Consider the following 25,289-nt stretch of genomic DNA (forward strand, 5'->3'; position numbering starts at 1 on the left):
AGAGCAAAACGAACAACGAAGAGGAATTATGACGAAGTCTTCCTCTGTATTTTCGTCTCTCGGGGCAGCGTTCCATGCCCTGCCGCCTCTGTCGTTCCATCGTCGAACCTCGTCGTCGACAATATATCCCACGACTTACACGCATCCCCTTGTGGACGCCTTCCAGAGCTGGCTCAGTTCAGAGCTTCGTCGGCTACAGGAAAGCAGCACTTCTTATCTCAGTGGAGAGTGGCTCGGGCAAGCTCTGGAACTCTGTCTCGCCGTCCATTCTCGGGCGGATGAGCTCTTTCCTCACATCCAACAGGCCATTTTGCACGAAAATCGCAAGTGGGTAGACAAGCAACTAGACGCCACCGTGAAGCTTCTTGACGTTTGCAATGAGCTGAGACAAATGATAAGCGATATCAAGGAATACCGGGCATCGCTGCAGGCGATCGTTCGTGGCTTGGATGGTTTTACTCACAATTCGATCTGCGCCAAACAGCTTTTGAGGGCGCGGACGGCTCTTGCTAGTTGTAAGGAATTCATGGTCAAGAAAGAGGCACAGAGTCTGCAGCCCTCTTGCCAAAAGCGCTCCGCGCTGGACAAGTGCAACTCAATGCTGAGGCAAATAGGCGAGAAGTTGCTGGTGACTCCAACGAGCGGGAATTCAAGCAAGGCCCAGTTCCTGGAAATTTTGTATGGATCAACGGCGACGACGGTTTTCGTCTGCGGCGTTCTCGTGGCTCCTCTGTCTTTCAAATCAAAACGGCCCCTTTCGATTGCTCCTCACACGGGCCATTCTTTATCGGCATCCACGCTTCATGGCCTGCAGCATAAAGTGAAGGAAGAGATCGATAGGAGGAGAAGCAAGAGCTCCCGGGCTCCATTACAAGTGCTTGACAGCATCGACGCGGCAGTCCAGCATTTGCACGATGTGGTGAACAGATGGATAGCTGGCAAATCGTCTTGTTTGGCTTTACGTAACGACGCGCTGGAATTGAAGCAATCCATTCACTCCTTGCAGAAATACATCGCAGATATGGAAGCAGGCTTCGCTTCCTTTGAAAAGCAGGTGGACAAACTGTTCAGAGTGTTGATAGGCAGTAGGATGGCTCTCTTGGACAGCATCAGTTATTCCTAGCAATTTAAAAAGTCAAATGTTTCGGAATAGAATCGGCACTGATCCTGGAAAACTGTAACTACAAGTATTTATTTAGAGTTCCTTACACAACTTTGATCTTCAAAATTTTAAACTTGAGGTTGTACTTAGCAGATAAATTCCACTGCACCAGAAAGTTAGATACAACCTCTTCAATCAACGAAGTGAAAATTAGTGTCAAGCTCGTCTCTCTGTAGGCAATTCGGCGGCACCAGTGATTATTCCCTTAGCTCATGAAGGGGATGAATGTTACAATATTTCAGTTTCACGGATTTCACTGAGTTACACATCATTTTCAATTAGGATGGGTGTTGCTACACTTTCTAAAAAATTACAATCAATGTTTCAGAGATTATAAAGTCTCGTTATGTGGCAATTTTTTTTTATAGGGATTTTATGCTATTTAAAATTTTAAGATCTTCTTCTATTTCTCTTTTAACGATCTTGATATGTACTTCGTCTTGGCCAGTCTCAAGGTCTCCCTCCTTCCCTGGATGCACATGATCATTCTATTTCACTCATACCAAGGAGCCTCCCACCCCATGTACACCCGTATTACTATCTGTTTGTTCAAAAAATGAAATTAAAAAGCTTCTTTAAAATTTGCTAGCTGTCAGTGTCAATTACCCTAGTATCACTCATTCATACTTAGTCATCACGGTATTAAAAAACAAAGGCACATATGCTCCTTATTCATCCTTAATCATCACAGTATTAAAAAACAAAGGCACTTGGCATATGTACCAAATTTGATGTCCATTCTAACTATCACTAAATTTGTATGAAAGAGGCTAATATTTCCCAAATTACTTTTGGAATTCATGAAGGACATTATGACATCTTGGTAATGTCCTTTGGAATCTACAATGTACCATCTACTTTCCAAAAGCTCATGAACCACATCTATCAATCGTTTTTTTCTTTTTCTTTATGACTTCTTGATCTATAAGAAAACTTGGTATGAGCTTGTCACAAATGCAGATCGTGTCTTATAATTGCTTTCTCATTAACAACAATTTATCAAAAGGTTTTAATGTGCCTTTGGTCTCTTTGAAATAGAACATTTGAGTCATATGGTTTGTAATGATAGTGTGTGAGTGAACTTGAAGACAATTGAAGCAATCAAGGATTAACCATCTCTTAAGACTCCTAAATGTTTATGAACTTTTTTTGTTCTAATAGGGTACTACAAAAAATTCATCAAGAACTATAGAAATATTATTGCTCTCTTCACTTCCTTACTTTAAAAAAATGCTTTAAATTGGAATGAAGCTATAGTTTAAACTTTCCAAGAATTAAAAAACGGTATACCTACAACCCTAATACTTGCAATGTTAGACTTCCAAAAAACTTTTGTTTTAGAAAGTGGTGCATTAAAAAAAAAATTGGAGTAATTCGCATGCAAGAAGGAAGACCCTGGACCTTGACCTTCTAACAACTTTGTAAGGAGCACTTGGAAAAATCTTCCTAGGAAAACAAATATGGCTATTTTTCATGTTGTTGATATCTAGCATCACTACTTGCTTATGCAACATTTCTAGCTTGAAATTGATCCCCACAACCCCAAATACTTTATGGAGCAAATAATTTCATCCCTAGAGCAACAAAAATTAACTGTCAAAATGTTAGGCTACAATAATGAGATCATTTATACAAAAGGCAATGGGAATGTGGTAGTCAAGGCTCTCTCTAGAAAATATCAAGGGGAAGGGTTACTCTTTTCACTCTTCATCATTATAGTGGATTGATTAAATGAGATCCATAAGTAATGGCTCACAAATCCCTAGATTGCTAGTTTGATCGAACAACTTCAACAAATCCCCGATGCATCTTAAGGCTACACTTGGTACAATGAAGAGATTTGCTACAAATCGAATTTGTGTTTAAAAACACAATCCACCTTCAAGTCAATTGTGTTATACAAACTCCATGTGTCTCCAACAATAAGTCATTTTAGCCTCCAAAAAAAATATGAATGAATCAAATGATTACTTTTTTGGGAAGGAATGCAGAAGGACATTTGCGCATTTATGGTCAAATATGATATTTGACAATCACACATAGGGGGAATAGTGAAAAATCTACATGAACTACAATGGACAAACTTTCTATAGACTTGATTGTAGGTTTACCCAAATCTAAAAATCAAATCTATCATCGTGATTGTGGTTCACTACCTTTCCAAATATGTTCATTTTTTTGCTCTACAATACCCCTCTAAAGCTTCAGTGGTTGGTCAAGTCTTCATGGATAGCATATCTAAAATACATGGTATGCAACAGTGCATGATGACAAGTCATGGTTCCATTTTCATTAGCAATTTTTGGCAATAAATGTTTAGGCTTTATGGCACTCAATTGAATATTAGTGAAAAAATTTCACCCCAAAAGTTATGGTCAAAATGAAGCTATCAACAAGTTTTTGGAAGCATATTTAAGGTGCTTTCTAATGAACAACAATCACAATGGGTTGAATGGTTTCCCCTAACAGAATGGTAGTACACTAAAACTTATCATAATGCTACCCATTTGACCCCCTTTAAATTTTTCTATGGTCAAAATCCCCCATTGATACTATCTTACTTTCCAAAAATCTCAAAAGTACAAGAGTTTGAAAACCATCTAATAGATTGAGCCAATATTCTCCATAGTCTCGAAGATAATATGACAGTTCATCATAATTATATGAAGCAATAGGCAAATAAACATCATTTTGAACATCATTTTAAGCAAGAGGATTAGGTGTTCCTTCATTTGCAACCTCATAATCAAACCTTCTATAATCGCCTCCTCCCACATTTACCCACTTTCACTAGTTTACCCAAGGTAAACATGAGTTGAGTGTTACTATGATAAGACTCAACCTCCTATATGACCTTAAGGAAATGGAGTTGACAACTTAAGACCTTACTAACTTCCCTCATGTGTTACGAGACCTCTAGGAGCTACCCAACTCCTCCAAGTGTCCAACCCTTGAGCTAAATCCCTTTTTTCACTGACCTAGAGCCTGATTTTCTCCCTTGACAAGGCCTCCAAGTGAGTGTAAGCCTCCAATCACTCCCATAAGCCTTCTTCCCAGTGACTGTGGACTTTTATAGTCAGTTATGTGTTAGCGACCCCGAATTATGGGCCACGTTTTCAATGCTAGGACTCAAGCCTCTACCCAGAACTCAATGAAACTTCCAAAAATGATAATTAACATAGAAACAAATCCTCAACCAAAAAATTGAACAAGGACTTGACCTGACCCCTCCCAACCAGGATTGTCATTCCGTCAAACATATGATGAACATACAACCTACAGGTCATAAATGCATATCTGAACATAAGGATATGGAAACTTATCTGAGGTTTAACAAGAAGGATTTATGCCTTCTCACAATAGTTGACATACACCAATTAGGTCATGCATTTATTAATCAAACATTCATTAAATGAAATGTGATAATATCTATACTTATATCTATCATATAACCATGCTTATAACCAGCATATAAATAGATAGATAACAATGATAGAAAAACCATTAAAGCCACATAATAACAAGAAATTTACTTATGAAAGACAAGAGGAACTTAGCTCTTATTAACCATATTCAAACTCCAACCAAGTCAGAGACTTCCATGTACCACTCAACCATAGATTGGGTTGAACCGAATCTTTCTTTGAGCCAATCACCCCCATGCCATATTCCAAGAATGAATATGCGATTTCACGGGATAAAATAATCCATGAACAATGAAGGGAATCCAGAGTTTAAACCACCTCCACCCTCACCATACAAAACCGGTCTCGAGATTACAAAACCAAACTGAGCTTGGATGCCTCAGAATTCCTTCACCATCCCTTGAGGAATTTTCCTGCCTCCACCCACCTGCTGAGAGCTTCTCGGAGAAAACCATCTCCACACCCAACCCTTGGGATTTTCCTGAGACCACCTCACCTAGATCCAAAACTTTTTGACAATCTAAGGATGAACCAAGAAAGAATCCCATCACACCATGACTAACCGAAAATGGAAAGGAAAGGCTAGAAACCATTGTTAAAACTCGACAAAATCCATGCCACTTACAACCATGAAACCAAATACACACATTCCCATACCATGCATGCCAAAACCAGCTAAGAAATCATACATGCAACCTGTTACCGGCAAGTATTCTCGCTAAAGTTGCTTGATCCAACCTTTCCTTGCTTGATCCTTTCTTTCCTTTTCTTTCCTTGTCCTTCCTTCTCCTTCTTTTTCTTGCTTGCTTTCCTTCTCCTCTTGGTTCTCTTCTCCTCTCTGAAGACCAATTCTGGAAATGAACTCACAAAAGCTACAAACTAATGCTCTGATTTCTTTTTATTCTTGAGGGCTCTAATTTTTTCATTTTTCCTTAATTTTCCTTCAATTTCCTCCTCACATGCAACCTATGACCTTTCACCTCCCTTTTCTCCTATTTTCCTTTATTTTCATAAAATAAAATGCCAATAATACATTTTTTCCTTTTCAAAGCCTTTGTTAATTCCTTTTCCAATTTCCCCTTAGCCATAATAAACATCAAGTGATGCCCACTAGGATACTTCACCCAACATTCAACTTGGAATAAGTGTCCCTTAACCTTGGTCTTATTTTTCCTTTATTAACCTTTATTACATGAAGTTTTAACTCGGGGTTGTTACATACCCCTCCCCCTTAGCGGCACACCGTCCTCGGTGTTATTATATGACACCTAAAACCAGTGAAACTACTGCAAACCAGAAGCATACTGCCTATGGAGCTTTATAACTTAGCTCGTTGTAGTATTTATAATGAACATCTTGTTCAAAAGAAAAACCATCATGACAAACATGATAACCATACCGCTTATTGGAGCTTTATAACGCATCGCATGGAAGTATTTACATCCATGTATATATCTACATATACAAAAACTTCTTTTCCTCAACTGATAAACAATGAGGGATACATAGTCTACATTTGATAAGCCATCTCCCATGTAGCTTCATCGGGCCCAAAGTGCTTCCACTGCACTTTAACCTACTCGGTTTCTCTGTTTCAGAGAATGAGTTGTTTCCACTGCAATATGCACTGAGGTTCTGACTGGAATTCTCCTTCTAGTTCCACATGCAATATAGACCAATCAATAACATGATCAACATCCTTTACATATCTTTTAAACAATGAAAATGGAAAACATCATGGACTTTCACTTTCAGAAGCAGTGCAATTTTGTAGGCCACTGGTCGAATCCTCTCAAGGATCTCGAAAGGCCCACAATATTGTGGTGCCAACATGGAACATGATCCAATCCTCAAGGAGCTCGTCTTAGGATTGATGCGCAAATACATATGCTCCCCAACCTGAAATTCCTTAATTTCCTTGTGTTGGTATGCATAACTCTTTTTCCTATCATGTTCTTCCTTTAGATTCTTCTTTATAACTTGCATTTCCTATTCCATTTCTTCCAACATATCTGATCCAATGAGTACCCTGTTCACTGGATCACTCCAGCGGATGGGAGTATTACTACTCCACCCATAAAGTGCCTCAAACGAACTCATCCTTAATGACTCCTGATAACCATTGTTGTAAGCAAACTATACCAATGGAAGGTACTCCTCCCATATTCTCTACTGGTGCATGAAGTGTATCCTCAACATATCCTCCAAAATATTGTTGAGCCTCTCTGTCTGTCCATCTGTCTATGGATGATAAGTTGTATAGAAGGCCAACTCTATCCCCAAAATTGTAAACAACTCCTTCTAAAACTTGGAAGTGAACTTAGAATCCCTTTTTGACATAATCTTCTTCAAAACCATGCAACCTCACTATCTTCCTGATGAAGACCTATGCCACCTCAATAGTTGAATAAGTAGTCTTCACTATAATGAAGTGAGCTACTTTGCTCAGTCTATCGACCACAACCATGATAGAATCATTTTTCCTTGACGTCCTCAAAATAACTATAATGGAAGCCATGGAAATGACCTCCCATTTCCATTCTGGAATCTGAATAGGATGAACCAACCCACCTGGATGCTTACACTTTGCTTTCACCTGCTGACAATCTAAACATATAGCCATAAACTTTTCCTCTTCTTTCTTCAAATTTGACCAATAGTAGAACTTCTTCACTGTTGTCAATGTCTTCTAATATCTTGGGTGACTTGAATATGGCTTGACATGAAACTCCCTCAAGATAAACTTCTTGAGCCCACTGTCATCCGACACATAGATACTGTCCCTGAATCTCACCAAACCATCTATTGTGAGATGATAGTCCACATCTTGATCACTTCTATCTTGTTGTAACTTGTTCCTACACTCCATGTACCTATCATCCTATTTGTCTGCCCGTGAGATCTTATCTTGTAAATTTGTCCCATAAGAGCTCACCGCTGCAACGTGGTTCATCTATGCTCTTCTACTGAGATCATCTACAACCTTGTTCTCCTTACCCTTAATGTATCTGATCTCGAAGTAAAATTCACTGATCGTGGCACACCACCTAGCCTGCCTATCATTCAAATTCAGTTGGTCAAACAAATATCTCAACCCACTGTGATCGCTCATTAATACAAACCTCTTGCCAAGAAGACAATGGCTCTACATATTCAAGGCATGAATAATAACTTCCAACTCAAGATCATGAGCCATAGCTAAAAACCCCTGCTATATGTATATTTCATTAGTCAGAAAATATGAGAAGATTACAATGCTTTGCTCAAGCTTGAGCAACCTCTGCACTATCTCTATTCGTCTCACAACTTCCTAGAAAAACCTAGCCCAATACTTAACCAATTTTATGTTTTCCCAAGTCCCCATTTCCTTGGGAATTAGCCCCTATTAATTAGGGAAATTCCTCAATTGGAATTGCACAATCCTCATAGGCCTTCCTTTGACTGCATGCAACACCTGTACAATTCAGATGATTATACAATTGATAGTACATTGTCCCTTAACTCCAATATCGACTGGGTAACTCTTAGATATGACATGCAAGAGTTATTTATGAGTGAATCATCAGTTAACTGGTTGATCACTGCAGACAACACCACACTACTAGACCTCCCACTAGTTCCTCCATCAGTTGGAACTAGTTTAACTAACTTTAACTCAGTTAAACTGAATTAATTAATTACAACTCAAAATAAACTCAACCAGGACTCCTATAAAGTAATAAACAATCTACATGACTCAAGTTAGACCCTCAACTCGAATTAACTGAGCCAATGAAGCCAAATTAACTTAGTTAACTAATACAAGGTGTCATGTGATGTGGAATTACAATTGTATCCCTAATTTAATTCAAGGAAAAAATTAAATTAGGATTTTCTTGTTGAATTTTCAACATGTTATGTACATTAGAATAATAAATTAAAATATGAATATTCATAAAATGAAATCACATTAATAATATAGTAATTATATATAAATTAAAAAGAGATGATATTTTAATGTAAAATGAAAAAAAATGAATAATTTATATTAAGTTAAGAAATTTGAGTTGAATAATTTATATTGAACCTTTATTTTAACATCTAAATTGTTTGAAATAATTAAGAACATTTGTTAGTTGTGATGATGATTTTGAAAGAAATTGCAAAGCATTCATATTCAACTTTGAAATCTGTTATAATAAATAATCATTACATAAGAATAACTTCCTTAAGGGAGGGAACATGGAGGAGTCAATCTCAATGGAAATTGGAGAGGAAATTATTCCATTGGAAATCTCAAAATATGTTGTAAATCACTACCCAAATCAAGGTGAAGGCACCACAATAATCTCTAATTGACACCAAACTATATACCAAGGATCACAATTAGAGACTATCTCCCTAGAGCTTTATTTTAGTTTGAATGAACATAATCAAGTTTTTATATAAGGCTTATTAGCAAATGTTAAGGGCTTCATGAATATGTGTGCCATTAATGACAGGAGCGTGTGAGGGTTATTTCACAAGGAATCATTATTAGGAACATTATAAATTCCATTCTTCAACTTTGGGTGTGCCTCTATAGCCATTCCAAGTAAAATGCACTTCCTAAACATGACTTGTTTGTTTTAGGACATGGATAAGTCATTCTCCCTTTCGTCACAAGCTAGCCAAAGGGGGAGATTGTTGATCAGTGGTTGTCATTGATGTTAACCCAAGAAACACCAGGGGCTACCTTGATCTTGCATTAGAATTTTGCTTTAAAACTTACTCTTTTCTGAGTCAAGGATCTTCTAGATGGATTCTACTCGTCGAGATGTTTCCGTTGATATATGGCACGCCACGTAATTCTTCACAGTTTGAGAGATATTCATGTTTGAAGCTAGTAACCCCAGTTAATGGGCTAAAACCCTATGGGGTTGTGGCATGGCACTCATAATTGGTTGTGGTAATTGAATGGTAAATAATTAATAATGTTTTTTTCCTAAAATCCTTCCAACTTTCACTTGTTGAGGACCCTCTCAACTCAAGACATTCATATAAATAATGACCCTCATATCCTCTAGTAGGGATTTTGTGACTTCAACCAGGTCATCGTAGAATTTTCTCTATAACATTTTCTTCTGCGAAGCTTCAGAAGTAGAAATTAAAACCCATTTGACCCAAAATCTTGATGAATCTCGTGACCAAATTTCAGATCTTGGTTATATTTTCGGAGATATGATCTAATGAAATTAGGGTTTTTGCAGGCTCCCGAATTCCATGTCAAACAAGTGACGTTGGGAAAATCGGCATAACTTTCTCTTTGAGAATTGGATTCAAATTTCGTAAATAATCACATAAAGAGAACAAAATTTAGTTTGTTGAGTAGTGTTTTTAGGGCCAAAGGCTGCAACAGTGACACGTGAAACTTCGTGCAAGTTCACTCTACTGAACCAGTCTATAATCAAGTCATCAAGGGAGATTGGGCATAACTTTTTCTTGAAGAGTCAAATCTTGATCAGACATGTGGGGTTGGAAAGAGGACTCAGAGGGCTACCACAGGATGAAATTTTAGACCCTCGAGATATGTAATTATATAGATATAATAGATTCAATATCGAGCTCCTAGAAGGCAAGAAAAAACATGCATTCAAGGATCATTGCAGTAAGGACCACACATCAACAGTCAAGGGTAAGTCTCCTACAAAAAGGTATGTATGATTAATGTTTACATTTGAATTTTGAGTATCATCTCTGACATATGTTTTTGCAGGACAACATAAGTATATACAGGGTCTCAGTTATATCTCTATGTCTCTATGTCACAGTTAGTTTTGATACAACATTTCAAATGTCCTATTATTGGTACTACACATTTAATGCTACACCAAGTTTGCTAGATCTATATGATGTTGTAATTTCATGTTACTTGTCCTGTCATAGTTGATATAATGGTCTCTTTTGTTGTACTTAGAACTTGGTCCATCACAATTCTAGGGTCTGTCATCAGTTTTTATTGTATATATCTTCAGGCCAGTTTTGGATATAGTCTTGCATAGAGTCTAGGCCTATATCAAGAGTGGGAGTCTTTGTCTACTGCTGCAACAAGTCAACAAAAAAAGTTACAAGCAAACTTCATATATGCATTGTAATTTTAATGTGTGTTTATTCATTATTATGCACTTACATGTGTTTTGTAGGTAGAGGTAAGTTGAAGGGTATTTTGTTTTGTTTTGGGATTGGTTTCGCCGGGAAAATTTTGCATGCAGATAGAAGAAGATTCAAGTACAATTTCAAGCAAGAATTCAAGAGCAGAAGTATCAAATCAAAGCAAGCATTGTAGCGGGACATCCTTTGAAGACATGACAACTATCCGTGTATTATGAAGAAGTGTCAAGGCCAAGAGTCATCATTGTAAAGTTGTAAAAGAGTCATTTGTAAAAGTGTCATCACTGAAGAGTCATTATTGTAAAAGAGTTAATCTACCTAGAGTCGAAAAGGTATTAATGTGAGGTATAGACGTCTCTGTTGGGATGATGTCATGGTTGGGTTGCAAGTCATAGTGTGATTGGGTGTTCGGTCAAAATCATTGTAAATCATATTGTATCGTGGATCGTTGTCCCTTGTATGGGAATCCACACTCTTATCTCATTTCAATCATTATGGGGTGGCAGGGAGGTGCTAAGCTAGTGCGTGAAGTCGCCTACAGGTTGGAGCTTGTGAACACTTTAGGGTGGTAGGTTTGTATAGGATGTTGGGGCATCCATTCAGTTGACTACTAAAGAAACCAGGGCATTGGTGCATCCTTCCAGTGGGAGTAGGAGAAGAATGCTTTTATAGAATTCTAGGAAGTTGTTGCTTTCATTTTAGTTAGGGCTGAAGATTAAATAATTTGTTAGAAAAACGTTAGGTGGTTTTTCCACATCTAAGAAGAATGGTAAGGACAAGCAAACTTAGAAAGCAAAAACTTGCAGTTGTAAGGCTGAAGAAAAGGAAGAAGAGGAAGAACTCTTAGATAAAGAATTCACCTACATCATGTGGAAAATGAGAACATGTACGGGAAAATTCAAAGCTAAACTTCCATTAATATGTTTTGACTGTGGTGAGGTTGGGAATTTTGCAGCCAAATGTCCTCACAAAATGAGGTTGTTACGAAGGGAAAGAAAGGTCCTAGGAAGTTCAACAAGCAAGGCAAGAAGAAATGGTCGAAGAAAAGTTTTTTCACCAAAGAAGATAGTTCCTCATCCGAGAAAGACAGTGATAACGAAGAAGAATTCAATGGAAGAGTATTGTTTATGGCCAAGCACAATAAGAAAGAGGCACCTAACGAAGAAGGAGACGAAGAAGAAGAAATGACTGAGGTTGAATTTCAAAACGAAGTGATCAGGGTTATCAAAGAGCTCAAAGCTGAGAAGAAGCATGTCAACACTCTTAAAGATGAATTGAGGACAGAAAGAAAATAGATCCTCAATCTTAAAATCAAGGTTGAAGAATACAAACAAATTGAAGAATCACTCAGGAAAGAAGTAAAGGAAAGCAACAAGGAGAGAGAAGCATTGGAAGCTGAAATAGTTTCTCTGCGAAAGGAAGTTAAAAGTGGAAAAACTCTTCAAGACTACGCCAATAGTTCAAAGGCTTTGGACGAACTCATCAACAACCAACGATAATACAGTGACAAGGCTGGTCTTGGTTACAAAGAAAAATATGAAAAAGAGTCAAGTCCTTCTATGACAACTAAAGAAGATGGATATGAAAAAAGGGTAGATCCCCCAGCTAGATCAAGAGATCAAGGCTCGTAGGAAGAACCTTGGAAGACAATTCCTCGAAGAAGATTTCCTCCCAAGTACCAACCTATCTTTTATGGTCATTGTTATTCATGTGGAAGTTTTGGACATAGAGCTTCAGAATGTTGCATGTATGTTTGGAATGAATATAATTCTAGGAGATCCTTCAGAAATGGATATTCTAGAACTCAACTTAATATCAACAAATTTGATCATTTGATAGATGATGTCGAATGTGACAAATGTAACAATTTTGGACATATGGCTAGGGATTGTGAAGTTCCACACAGGTACAACTATTATTGGAAAAACCCTAAAAGAAAATTTACAGGGTGACGAGATAAACACCAAATGAAATCTTCTATGAATAACATCGAATGTTATAAATGTCATAACTATGAACACATAGCTCATAACTATAGGTACAAGATGGAATCAACCATGAATGAAAATCTTGACGATGAGAATAAGAATATTTGGAAAGGAAAACATGTACAAGATGAACAAGTACAAGATGACAAAGAAAAAAAAAGGCAATAAGGTCCCAACAGTTATGCTTTCACGATTCCTAGCGGATTGTGAGGAATCAACGACTACTTTAGTTAATGACTCAAGTCAAGACGGTCCGTTAAATGACACACTATTCTGAACAATTTATCTTATCGACTCCTAGAAAGTTGAAGATGAGGAGTCTATGCAACAATATATGACACAAGTCTATGATTGACAGGCATGTAGTTTGAACAAGATGGCAGTTTCATTACGTGTTCAGGGGGAGAAGAATAATTGAAGTATTACAGATTCAAAAAAGGAAGCGCTGACAAACAATATCTATGTGAAAGTCGATCAAGACAATCTAAGATTATCGAGATATCTCAGCAGGATAAAGGAATATTCATATATCAAATCAATTACATCAAGGAAATGCTCAAGAAATTCATGATGGAAGATTGCGAGCCTATCCTTAAAACCACCACCCTGTGAAACCATTTATATGACGACATTACACATGCGTTAATAGACCTCTCAGTCTAAAATTTAAGCCCCCTCTCCAATATGTTGGGCTAGGTTAGGTTGTTTCTAGGAGCAAGTTTTGAAGGCAATGGCACGAACGATCATCTGGTGGTAAATAGCTACCAAGCCAACACCCAAGAATGGAACGACCCAGAAAATCCAATGGTCATCCCAAACATGAGACTTATTGTAGATGATGGCAGCTCCCAGGCTTCAAGTAGGGTTGATACCAGTTCCAGAGATGGGAATTGTGGCAAGGTGAACCAGAAAAACTACAAACCCTATTGGAAGTGGTGCTAACAGAGGAACATGAGAGTCCCTGGCGCTTCGATTAGCATCAATAGCAGAGAAAATGGTGTAGACTAGAACGAAGGTTCCCACAATCTCAACCCCTAAGCCATCTCCCTTGGTGTAGTCGTGAGCCATAGAGTTAGCATTTCAACTGTTCGTTTGTTACTCGCCTTCCATGAAGCCCTTCACAACACCAATGCCACAGATGGCTCCCAAGAATTGGCATATCATGTAGAACACAGCCTGGGGCAGAGATAACTTTCTGGCCAATAACAACCTAAAGGTTAATGCAGGGTTATTGTGACTGCCTAAAATTCCTTTTGTGCAATAGACGAGACAAAATATCATTTCCCCAAAGGCCCATGCAATCCCCTGAATTCCAATAGAATCAGTAGAAACATTGTTGGCCTTCTTGACACCCATGACCGTGAGGATTGTGATGTAAAGAAACAAGAAAGTTACCATGAACTTTGTAATACTCGCCCTCCAGAAGGACCATGATGCGAACTCCCCGAGTTCGAACAGTGGAGCCAGACCAAGCTCCCTGTAATCCTTTTCCCTCATCTATGCCGCAATCCCCAGTGGCTGCCTCTCGGAATACTTGTTCGCCTCGAGCTTAATGTATTCTTATTTTCCTTCCATTTTCAACATAAAAACACACAAAGAACTAGAGGATTCTAAGACTGTCTAAACCACTCGAAAGAAAGCCAAACACTACAACGCAACAAATGCAGAATGAGTGAATGTGTGATCAGCTTAATGTAGGTTTATTTTGAGAGAGATGTAAGTATTTGTTGTTATATACTTAGCAATTGTTGTTCTGAGATGATGCTGATATTACTAGAGTGGGGATAGGACTAGTTCCCGCCAATTCGTAGGGGAGTACACCTCACAAAATTGGGCACCTTGGCTAAGCAAGGAAGCACGTGAAGTAATTCAATCCCTCGGGTTCTTTCATATCCAAAAAGTTGGTCCATTACCTCACTTACGGTTGTTCGTCTAAGCAAGGAAGCACGTGAAGTAATTGGATTCCTCTGGTTCTTTCATCTCCAAAAAGTTGGTCTGTTACCTCACTTACAGTTGTTGAACAAGGATAGACGAATCCTTGCAAGAGAAACCCTCGCAGAACTAAGAAGGTAATAAACCGATTAAGCCATCAAGAAACTGTTCGACCAGAAATAGTTTTTGATTACTTTTTGAACTTGCCCATTAGGTGCCCTAACTATCAGTTTTCTTTTAACTAATAACTATTAATCAGATGGCCTAAAAATCTTCAATTGTCTAACATTCTATCCAATGGTGCGGACTTGTACACAGTGGCTACTAAGGGAGTTGTTTTCAAAGGGGAACAACTTACAACATAATTGCCTATTTTCTTGAAATACACGGCAGGTAACGTTTAATAAATATGGGAATGGACATGAAAAGAAAAGTAAAATCTTGAACATAATACGATCTTGAGTTAAAAATATCATTTATTTGATATCACCAAAACACCCAGTTGTAATTAAATATTAATTTTAATTTAATGGTATAAAACTGTGATAATGAAAAATTAAATTTATTTTTAAAATATAAGAATATTCTTTTATATTTTTATATTTTTGTTATTCATAAAAATAATATTTTTTATTCTAACTAATATAAATATTTAAAACTTACAGTTTTAAATCTAAATGGCATAAAGTATATATACTTTCTTAAATTTTTATGGTCAAATAATTACTTGGACGCGGAACTCTTGTTATTACATACATCAATTTGATATCTAGCCTAGCTTAACCATAACCTTGAAAATAAATTATATTATTATTACTAGTAGTAATTTATAAATTAAATAAATAATATTTCTTATTTTTAATATATGTAATTTATAAAATAAATGAGTAATTTTTAGTATGTTTTAATAGTTTGATTTCTCAATGATTATAATATTATGCTAAAATGAGTGATTAAATTTTCATATTATTTATTTGGTTTATAATATTTAAAATTATTTACATTTAAAAAAATTATTAATAATAAAAAAATTCAATTTTTATTATAGATAAAATACGTCAATTTTCATATTAAGTAATTTTTTTTAATTTTTATCATGGGGTTGCCATATTGATATAATGGTCTACCATCATTTAAGGGATAGTGGGTGTTAGGGATATGTTTCAAGATTGCATTCAATTTCATTAATGAAAGGTGGGGTTTGGTTTTGATACTGCAATGGCCTTCCTACTCTTGATTTCTCATGCTTGTACCCTTTGTTACTTCCTAGTAATCATAGTGAAGGAGGTGGAAACAAGCAAGTAGGTGAATGGAAATCGAAATATGAAGGAATGTAAATTCAAATAGATTTGACATTATTTCTTTCTTCTGATGGGGATTTTCTTGTTTATGTGGTAGTTTGACTACCTTGGAGGAATGTGGGAGGTGATATTTTGCAAATTTTTAAAATCTAGATTCGTAGAAGATAGATAGTGTAAGTTTTTGTTTGAGTTGGATGGCTTAGTGGTGAAGAATAATGGGACAATTTTTTAGTGAGGATGTATCCCTCTTCCTCTTAGGCTTTGGTTTGTTGATTTTTATGGTTGCAAGGAGACTAGAAATTTTTTATATCTAATAACTACTTCCAATGAAACATTTTTAACTTCTTAGAATATTCCAATCATCAAGTAGTTTTACTTAGAAAATTTCAACCATTAACTTCAGTAGAGCAGTAAATATCATAATGAATAGTAATCATACAAGAGCCACCAAAAATTTCTTTGGACAAAACCCCATAAGGGGGGAAACACAGTAAGCTTCCCTTATGAGAGAATGTCCAATTTTATCCAATTTGTACATAGACTAGTAAATAGACAGGAAAGAGAAGAATGAAACCCTGAGATTGTATGCTTAATACAGGTCTGTCAGTGTACCTTGTTACAAAGCTCTGCAAAAGCCAATATAGAGAGGATTCCACTAGTTTCCCTTCAATTGAGACAAATAATACAAATAATACAAGCAACCCTTGCAAAACCTTCCCTTGGATCCTCCTGCTCCATTTTGTGTCTCTCCTTTACTAATCTCTGACCCTTTCTCTTCAACCATCTTTTATTAATTTATTTTAAAATAATATGTGATAAATCGACCGACGACCTTGGGTTACTCACCAATATCAGTGATTTCCCATCTTTTTCCTGCCACTAAACAATTTGGCTACACTAATCACTAACTAACCTCATAGAAAATTACAAATGGGCTATACTAAATAACCCCGTGGAAAAATTACAAATCCAAACAACAAAATCCTTAAAGGTACACATTTTCAAAAAAAAAAAACGAGATCAAACCTATCAAAAGGGCCAGATATTTACCAGGGTATTCATAGGAAGAATTGTCAATCCATTGCTAGGTTACGTGTTTGAAACCCCAATTAATTACTACAAATAAACCAACTTTGCAATATTAAACCTTTACTTCCATTACAATAGCTCTTTATGATGAGAATAAGAGGAGCCCTCCAAAAAGGAATTAAACAAAAACTATGTGCAATAATTACCCCATCCTTGATTTGATTTTGAATAAACAGAAAAACACATGGATGTCGCTAGAATAAGAGATGTTTAGAGCAATCTGCTTTGTATATACAACTGGAGGTTGAGATGACGATCTAGACACAAATTTGAGAGTATCTATAATATTTTTTTTCTAGAAACCCTCAGGGTCTCTATGCATCCAAGGTCACCATGGAAAAAGGTTCCAATGCTTCATATGGTCAAGTGGGGCACCGAGGTCATAGGCTAGTTTGGTAGGCATGACTGAATGTGGATAGTGGAAAATAATTTTGTGTTCTTTGAACGAATTTACAAATGGGAATATCAATGCTTGAAATTTTAATAAGAGCACAAATTGAATTTTAATTTTAATGCATCGTTGCAATTATGACACCAACATTGTCTGAATCACTTGCGGTGAAAAGAATCTATTGTCGCAATTGCGACACATTAGAAATCATATGTTGCAATTACGACTCACGAAAAATATGTTTTCATAATTTTGATGAACACGGGCACCAAAATAAAAAGAAAATGAAATTTTTCTTGAACTTTGCAATAGTATGGGCCATACTATCAAACTATGTCATTGCAATTTAGTCATATATGTAGTAATGTCTTCAGCATTACCCTAATTTTAGTTTAAAGGAAGAGGAAAAAGGAATAAAAGGCAAGCGTAAAGGAAAGAATCCCATGAGAACAAATTCCATTCCAACGCTTTAATAATTACCAGGGTTATCTCCAATGAACGGTACAATATTACACGTAGTTGTAATTTTAGTCGACAATATAAAATAATCAAGTTGATTGATGGTGATAATATTTCCTTCATGAGGAAAGAAAAGCACACAAAACATCGAAAACACAACCGCAAACTTGGAATAAAACCATCTAAAACAAGGCACAAATTATAATCTAAAGGAGCATCTACAACTTCAACATCAACATAAGAAGTCTTGCCCCCTAGCTCGATGGAAAACTTTGGAAGAACACCCTGGGGTATAAAATGCAGTCTATAAAAGCCTTGAAGAGTAGTACTAGAATTCACAAGTGTTGTAGACCCGAGATATTTCCAATATGATGTTGACATAATGCAAGTGGAATACCCTTCATCCACCAAAGTGTGATATACGTCACGATTAAAGACACCCAAAACAATTTGAAAGGCAACATGATGGGAAAATCCACCACGAGGTGCGTCAACATCAAAGGTGATCAAAATAGAGTCTGAGGGGTCCACCCCTTTGATGGAAGTCAACAAGACTTTGCATTGTTGAGGGCAGGTTTGCAAAACCTCCAAAACAAACATGGCACAAGGTGATTGGGTAAGATCCTCAACAATATTGTAGTGATGGGAAACCCACGCATTAGGGTTGTGTGTTAAATTTTGAACTACACCCTTGGGTCAGCGATATACTTGTTATACATGCTTATCTAACATGAGAGGTCCAAGAGAAGCAGTAGGGATGGTAGAGGCCTTAGGAGCAGAACTTGACTCAGGAAGGTCATAGGATTTTGCTTGTGTTGTCACGTTAATATCTTCTTGACACATTAGGATTGGTGCATTGGTAGCAATAGGATGAAATTGTGGCCCACCATTTCCCCTTTATGGAGGTTGAGGAGCCTATGCAACCATTTGTTATTGTCGCTGGGAAGGGAACGAATGAGTCAATACAACTGGTCGTTGGGAAGCAGTCAGTGATGCAAGGAAATTATGGACTTCATCCATACGCAAGCACTCATGAGTTAAATGATCACCTTGACAAATCTTGCAAGGGAGCTTAATCTTACGAAATCGTTCAATCGTGCCCCCACCCAAAGCAGGTTGGCTTTGTTGATTCTCCTGAGAAAGTTTGTTCTTTTGCTTATTCTTCTTGTTATTTTTTGCACCATGTCGCTGAGCATTCTTAGGTAACATTGACTTCACGGTAAGAACGTCGGTGGACTGGTTAGAAGAAGTGGGTGCTTGTTGAGAGCCAGGGGCACTTGTTGAGAGCCAGGGGCACTTGTTGAGGCTTTAGAATTAACCATCATTTTCCCTAGCTGAGTAGCTAACTAGATCATGGTATCAGAAGAAAGACAACCATTCACTCAATTAGAGAGTGGTCAAGGTTTGGGTCGTTGTGGGTCCATTGAACGGAAAGGAGCATTGGGAAGAACTTTATATAATGTGGCCAAATGAGAGTAAATCAAATCAAGGTGTTGAGAATATAAAATGGCTTGCTCTTCTATAGTCTCACCAACCATGATGACATCTTCGGAAATTTGAGGCTGAAGGGATCGGGTGAACTAGTCTCTAAGAACTTCAGTAGGGACTTTGGTTCTTAATAACCTCTCGTATCTGTAGCACTCACAAATATGATCGGAAATGTGGGTGGCAAAATCCTATTTAAAGTTGGAGAAAATGATTCAAGAAAATCCTAGCAAAGGAAGCAAAGTCACTGTAGTTTGCATGATTGAGTTCGATGTACCATTTGGAGACATCCCCTGTCAAGGTACTTTGGAAAAGTCTCAACTTCTTAGAATAATCCACCAAAGAATTAGATGAACATTGTAGATGAAAGGTGGTGATATGTGTCAAAGGATTCTCTTTAGGTTTCCCTTCAAACTTAGGAATATCAAACGATAGCTTGGTAGGCATAGGTGGCCTCTAAGGATCATGATGGATGGGGTCATTGGTTAATTTATGTACATCAGGTAGATAAAGAGGAGTGAGAAAAGGAATATTTAACTTACCATACAGGTCATAAGGGTCATAACCTGTAAACGGACCATAAGGTTCTCCCATTCTATACTGAAAAGCAACAAAATTATGACCAAGGTTGTAGTTTATCCCAATATTTTGATATCTTGGGCCAATAGATGAGGTGTTAGGATTATGCCCCTACAGGCAATGTTCCCCCAGAGAGCCAAGGACCCCCATAGGCTTGACTTCCCATAGGGTTATACGCAGCACTAGGGAATGAACCTCTGTGTTTAGAAGCACTATTATAAGCATTAGAACCCATAGGGATAAAAGTATTGGTGAGGATGGTACCCCTAGGTACACTGTCTCCTTTAGATAAGAAGGATCTTCTAGAGAAATTTGTCTCACCAAACATATAATTTTACCTGGATTGAGAAGTACTTCCATAAACGACGTTGCCCCCATGCTCACTAGAAGCTGCAATGGATGGTCCCCCCATCATGTTTCCCCAAGTATAAATACCTGTACCTAAGTTAGGAACCATAGGTTGAGATTAACTAGGATTAAATGTCCTAGCTCTTGTAGGTTGAATAGAGCTTGTCCCCACTCCAAATGTGAATTTAGAGAAAGATAATGGCACATACAAAGACAAAAAACTTGATGAGGTCACATATGTGACTGGTGGAATGCCCCAAGAAGAAGTAAGAGATACAGTTGGAGGTATAGACCGTACCATACTGAGTGGTGGTAAATATGTTATGGAAGCAAATATTATTGCTTTAGAAGGTAGAGTGGCACCTTCCCCCTTTGTAGAAGAAGAAATTTTTTCACTGGACATGAAAGGAACTTAGACTTAATAAGGCTCACTACCGTCAAGTCTCAACTGCAGTAAAATGGGGCCAAGAGTGTCAATCAAAGGTGGCTGGAAATGTGGTAATTGACTTTCATTAACTACCTAAATAGTAATAGAATCATCCTCCCTAGGACCAAGGTTATCCTCCCCAACCTGTGTATGGCCTGAGTCTACTAATGTAGAAGTTAACATGCGTCTATGTGCCGGTGGACCCTCCTCTTTAGGCAAAAGGCATAACAATCTACGAGAATGATGTATACTTCATTTAGTCATAGTGAATATGAATTTATTAACCAAATATGCTAGTAAGATACTCATATGGCCAAACTAAGACTTTGACCAAACAACACACACTATAAAAGTACAAAAAGGGTAGTTACATGCAAACCAATCCTAATACTATTTTTTTAGGTGGCCTTCCAAACAACTTTTTACTTGAGGGATATCAACTCTACAAGTAGAGTGGTCAAGGGGAAGGTAAGGTGGAGGGATGGTTGGTGCCCAAAACCACCACGTATAGGGTTTCTTTTAGGAATGGCCACTAAGTACCTTCGTGCCACGTGTTAATTTTTGGCATCTAGGAAGAAATTCCCTAGCCCCCATTTGATTATGCTTCAAGAAATTAAATAAAAAGAATTGTATTTATGGTCCTCAAGTCGACTTTGAGTTGGAGGGAAAAATATTAGTTTAAAAATTTTAAAATTTTCCTAAGTCAGCCTCATGTCGGCCTAACCCTAAAGAGACTCCTATTTGCACTGGAAAACAAGTATAAATACTCCATTGGGGTGATCTCCAAAAGGAAATTATGGGTGGCTCTGAGATTTCAAATGCATCTTTTGTGGATCTTCGCAAAGGTTATAGACTATGTATTTTCACAAGGGTTATGGACTTCACAAGTACAGGATGCCTCTCCCTCTTATGTCTTAGGATGAATCTCTTTGTGTTCTCGCTCTATACACCATAAGATATTTTCTCTTGCAATCAATACCCTATGCTCTCATCTATATTGTATACTCTCAGTGACTATATGCTACAAGACTCCAATTACTGAATCATATTATGCCACGCTACAATATTACATGATCTCGCTACAATACTTCCATACTCTCGTTATCTTCTTGCGAAAAGTTTATACTCTTGTTGCTTTGTGGTTACAATCAAGAATCTCTGCAATGTCTACTCTCTCTCGCATCAATAAATACTATCAAAATTATCTTCAGACCATATCCTCTCGAGAATTATGCTCTGCCTTAGGATCTAAGATCATAAAACTCACTTATGGTAGCTCTCATTACATCACAATTTTGCATTCAAAATACTTTGCATCGAATCACAATATGTTTGATAGTAATTCACAATTCCCCTATGATATCTATGGTCTCAATACATAGTTCCTTTTATGGCCTCGTTGCACAGTCCCTCTGCATTAATGTATAATATATGTGGCTTGCTCCTTTACACAGTATGGATACACTGTGTATTATATTTGCATCGACTCACATACTATAGTGAAATAGGAGGATCGCTATGACTATAGCCCTTGGAAAGTCTTCTAAATAAGAAATAACTTTATTTGATAACATAGAAATCATATGGAATCAAACCATAGAGTTTGTATAACATCTAAATTCTCTCTATATATGTGGCATTATCACTCTATGACTTTTCCAATTGTAGCAACTAACATGTTTATATCTTGTCAATAGAAACTCTAATAAGGGTTGTAATCATGAATCAAATATATATGTGGAAACCCCTCTTGATTGATATGACTTTGGCTCTGAGCAGTGGTCCTTGGCAGGAACTTTAAAGAAGACTTGGCAATAGCCTTGAAGAAGATTTGGGATATGTTATTCTAATGTACATGATTGTGCTCTCATACAACGAACTTATTCTTGTTAGAGTCTCATTACAATGTTATGGATTATTAGAAGTCAACTCATAAATGGAATTGTGAACTGACTTGGATTGGTCTTAAGAGGCCTAATGTTGTGATATGAATCTCTCATGTTGTGATGTAACTCTCTAGATGTACTTTGAATATTAGCTGAAAAATTGATGAATATATAATAGAAGAAGAAGTAGGATGGGTTTTCCCCCTTTTGGGGTTTTGGCTTGGTCTCTGACTAAAATCATGGTGTCCCTATCTATGCATGATTTTCTTCTATTCCTTTTCTTGTTCCACTAATATGTTAGTGTTATTGTTCTTTCTACATGATTGCTAATGATGTTAAGATGTACATGGGGTGAACATGTTATAGGGATAAGCTCAAAATTACAATTATCTAAAGTAAAGAACAATATATCCCTAAAAAGGTTGTAACAGACCATGGGGGCATATGAGTCTTGGGCTTCTAGGTAGTCAGTTGTCATCATGGGATTCCCTGCCATGAGTTGGGTAGCCTCGAGAAGAATCGCCCACACTGTGACCTAATGCTAACCCCCTATTACATGGGTTTTTGATGCGCTCTAGTTTTAACCATGGGATTATGGAGGATTTTTACACTCCCTAGCCCAAGATGCTAAGTTTGTTTTATATTCTTGGAGCAATTTACTCACACACCTAGCTCCAAAACCCCAACCTAAGCTAATGTTGGTGTACTACCACTAAAATTAAAAGAAGAGTCTAGTGAATTTTATTAAAGTGTTAATTTTAATGGTTATTATTTACTCAATGGGAAATGGCATGAAACTTGAATGGTGTGAGAAGATTCTTGTTAGTAACACCCTAATCCAACAACATGCTAATGCACAATTTTATTTCCGATTTAATGAAAGTTAACTATAGGAGGGTAAGAGTATTTTTCCTTTTTCCAGTGAAAACAACTTCTACAAACACCCTCACTACCTTTATATGAAATTCACTAAATGGAAAATAACCCAAACTCAACAATAATCCAAAATAAATCACTCAAAAAAACAACAAAAAGATCTATAAACTAGAATAAGTCGCAATTAATCAAAGAAATTAAGGGAGGCAATAAAAAATAAATCCAATGAAAAAGAGAAGAGATCCAAAGGAAGATAGGGAAAACTCTCTAACAGAGTTGTTAGTTCTATTATGGAAAATTACACAAAGCCACTAGGAGCTATCGTTTCGTAGTTTTATGACCCTTACAATACTACCAGATCGAGGAGTATATGACCATTTAATCATTCAAGTAAATAGATCCCAAACCATATAATACAACTAATCATTCATGCATGTAGTTCCCTATCTAGGGTTTGCGCTGAAACTTGGAATCCTCACAGATCAGTGATGGATGTTGGGTTCGATGCAGAGAGTCCTTGCTCCAACTAGGAGATCTCTTCCTCCACAATAGATCTAGAACCTACACACAAGCATCACCAAAGAAGGAGAAAAAATAACCTTCTATAGAAGATCATCAACTTAAAGAAATAAACATAGACATGAACAACTGATCATAAATTTAGATTTACAAGAAAGGGAACATTCATTTCTATTGATCATGAAACAAAATGATACAACATATATACCTTCATAAGTGGATTCTCCTCTCTAAATTTCGGCAAAGTCTCCCCCTCTCTAAGAAATATGCCCTCAAGACAAAATGGCTCACAATATTTGAATTAGAATTAAGACAACAACATGTCAACTCTTAATCCTCTCTTTTTAGCTAGCTTGACCATCAAGGATGGACCAGTATATAAAGAATCAAATAGGTCCCAAGGAGGATGAATGTGGACATTTAGGGTGAAGAGAAGTTAGGAATATTTTCTAATAATTCACACAAGACAACTTGAATAGATGATATAAGGTATAGCTTCGAATTGATCTCCTAGGGAAGGTAAGTCTCTAGAACACAAATAGCACCATAGGGATTGGTTTGAGAAATTTTGGCTCTAATTGCTAGGAAGAAGGTTGCTTCTTTCGGCTGAAGGCCTACAACCACTCTGTCAGGCACTAAGTCCCAATGAATATGGCCTAAAATAGGTCAAAAGAAGGGCCAAGGCTCAAAAAATGGCCAACCAATGTAGAGGCTCATGAATGCTGACTGTAGGGAGACAAATAGGAAGATAACACCAGTATCTTCCCGAGTACATCCAATTTTACACTTTTCATGCTTAAAGAAGGTTATATGTGATAAGATTCTAGTTTAAACAATATTTCCAGAACTTGATGAGGAAGGAAAAATCAAATTGGAGCCTAAAGTAGTCACAAAAACAAGAACCTAGCAGCTACGAAATCGATCAAATTTAAAGTATATCATTAACTGGAAGAACTTATCTATTGGAGATTTCACATGGGAGGATGAGTATTTTATACAATAGCGTCCAAAACTACTCAAGCATTGAGGACAACACCTTTTTGAAGGAGAGGGCATGTTAGATCCCTATAATACTAGTGTAGCACCCATATTGTTATTGTTGTGCTCATGTAACCCCCATACTGTTATTGTTGTGCCACATAAAAGCACACTATTGTTATTGTTATGCCCTTACATTATTATTTTTATGTAGACATTGATTATATTGTGACCCTTTAGACACCTCAAGGAGGTATTTCCATTTATATCATCGAAGAATTGTTCATTTATGTGATGTAAAAGAGGTTTCCCCCT

At 37.0% G+C, this 25,289-nt stretch overlaps 1 protein-coding gene and 1 pseudogene across 1 annotated transcript; one reads left to right on the top strand and one right to left on the bottom strand.

Moving 5' to 3' along the window:
- The first annotated feature begins 28 nt into the window (after positions 1–28).
- LOC149181397 (protein BPS1, chloroplastic-like) lies at positions 29–1,123 on the top strand. The gene has a single exon (XM_089414193.1). It carries the CDS (start codon positions 29–31, stop codon positions 1,121–1,123), a length of 1,095 nt encoding a protein of 364 aa, XP_089270319.1.
- Positions 1,124–13,799: 12,676 nt separating this feature from the next.
- LOC149181398 (putative aquaporin PIP-type pTOM75 pseudogene) lies at positions 13,800–14,201 on the bottom strand (annotated as a pseudogene).
- Positions 14,202–25,289: the final 11,088 nt, after the last annotated feature.

This window comes from Pinus tabuliformis, chromosome 3_2, assembly GCF_031772625.1.
Source record: "Pinus tabuliformis cultivar Carrire ecotype Pingquan chromosome 3_2, CPIR1, whole genome shotgun sequence".
In the NCBI taxonomy this organism is placed as follows: Eukaryota; Viridiplantae; Streptophyta; class Pinopsida; order Pinales; family Pinaceae; genus Pinus; species Pinus tabuliformis.

Excerpts from the sequence above, each read along its gene's own strand:
- LOC149181397 (XM_089414193.1), top strand. The coding sequence starts at position 29 with ATGACGAAGTCTTCCTCTGTATTTTCGTCTCTCGGGGCAGCGTTCCAT.